Source organism: Bison bison, unplaced genomic scaffold (assembly GCF_000754665.1).
Source record: "Bison bison bison isolate TAMUID 2011002044 unplaced genomic scaffold, Bison_UMD1.0 scf7180017864503, whole genome shotgun sequence".
NCBI lineage: Eukaryota > Metazoa > Chordata > Mammalia > Artiodactyla > Bovidae > Bison > Bison bison.
This window is the reverse complement of record NW_011495061.1, coordinates 7,335,588-7,335,949: the sequence shown is the minus strand read 5'-3', so window position 1 is coordinate 7,335,949 and position 362 is coordinate 7,335,588. Positions and strand designations below refer to the sequence as shown.

Here is a 362-nt window from a genome sequence, read left to right as displayed (position 1 = left end):
GCCCTCTGCTCGCCTATTTTAGCCCTTGTTGCTGTAAACTCAAGCAGGCGCTCTCTGCGGTTTGTGGCTCCTGGAAATGGGACCCGGCGTGGGTCAGGGATGGGACTGGATTTGACTTGTCCTTTTGGCGTCTCCTCAGCCTGTGGAGCCCAGGCCTCTTGGAGCATCTTTGGGGCTGACGCAGCGGAGGTTCCGGGCACACGCAGTCACTCCCGCCAGGAGGCTGCCATGCCCCACATTCCCGAGGACGAGGAGCCCCCCGGAGAGCCACAGGCAGCCCAGAGCCCCGCCGGCCAAGTAAGTGCCTCCCTTCCTGCAGCTTGTCTGGCCGGGGCCACGCCAAGTGCCCTGGGCTGAGGCCA

General features: G+C 64.6%; 1 protein-coding gene across 3 annotated transcripts in view; it reads left to right on the top strand.

Annotated features, from left to right (window-relative positions):
• Positions 1-362, top strand: part of MRVI1 (murine retrovirus integration site 1 homolog) — a 126,008-nt gene that overhangs the window by 49,014 nt on the left and 76,632 nt on the right. For all 3 annotated transcript variants that reach the window (XM_010829341.1, XM_010829340.1, XM_010829342.1), the window contains exon 2: positions 140-297. In XM_010829341.1, the coding sequence (XP_010827643.1) occupies positions 140-297 (158 nt within the window). The remainder of the gene's footprint in view (positions 1-139; positions 298-362) is intronic.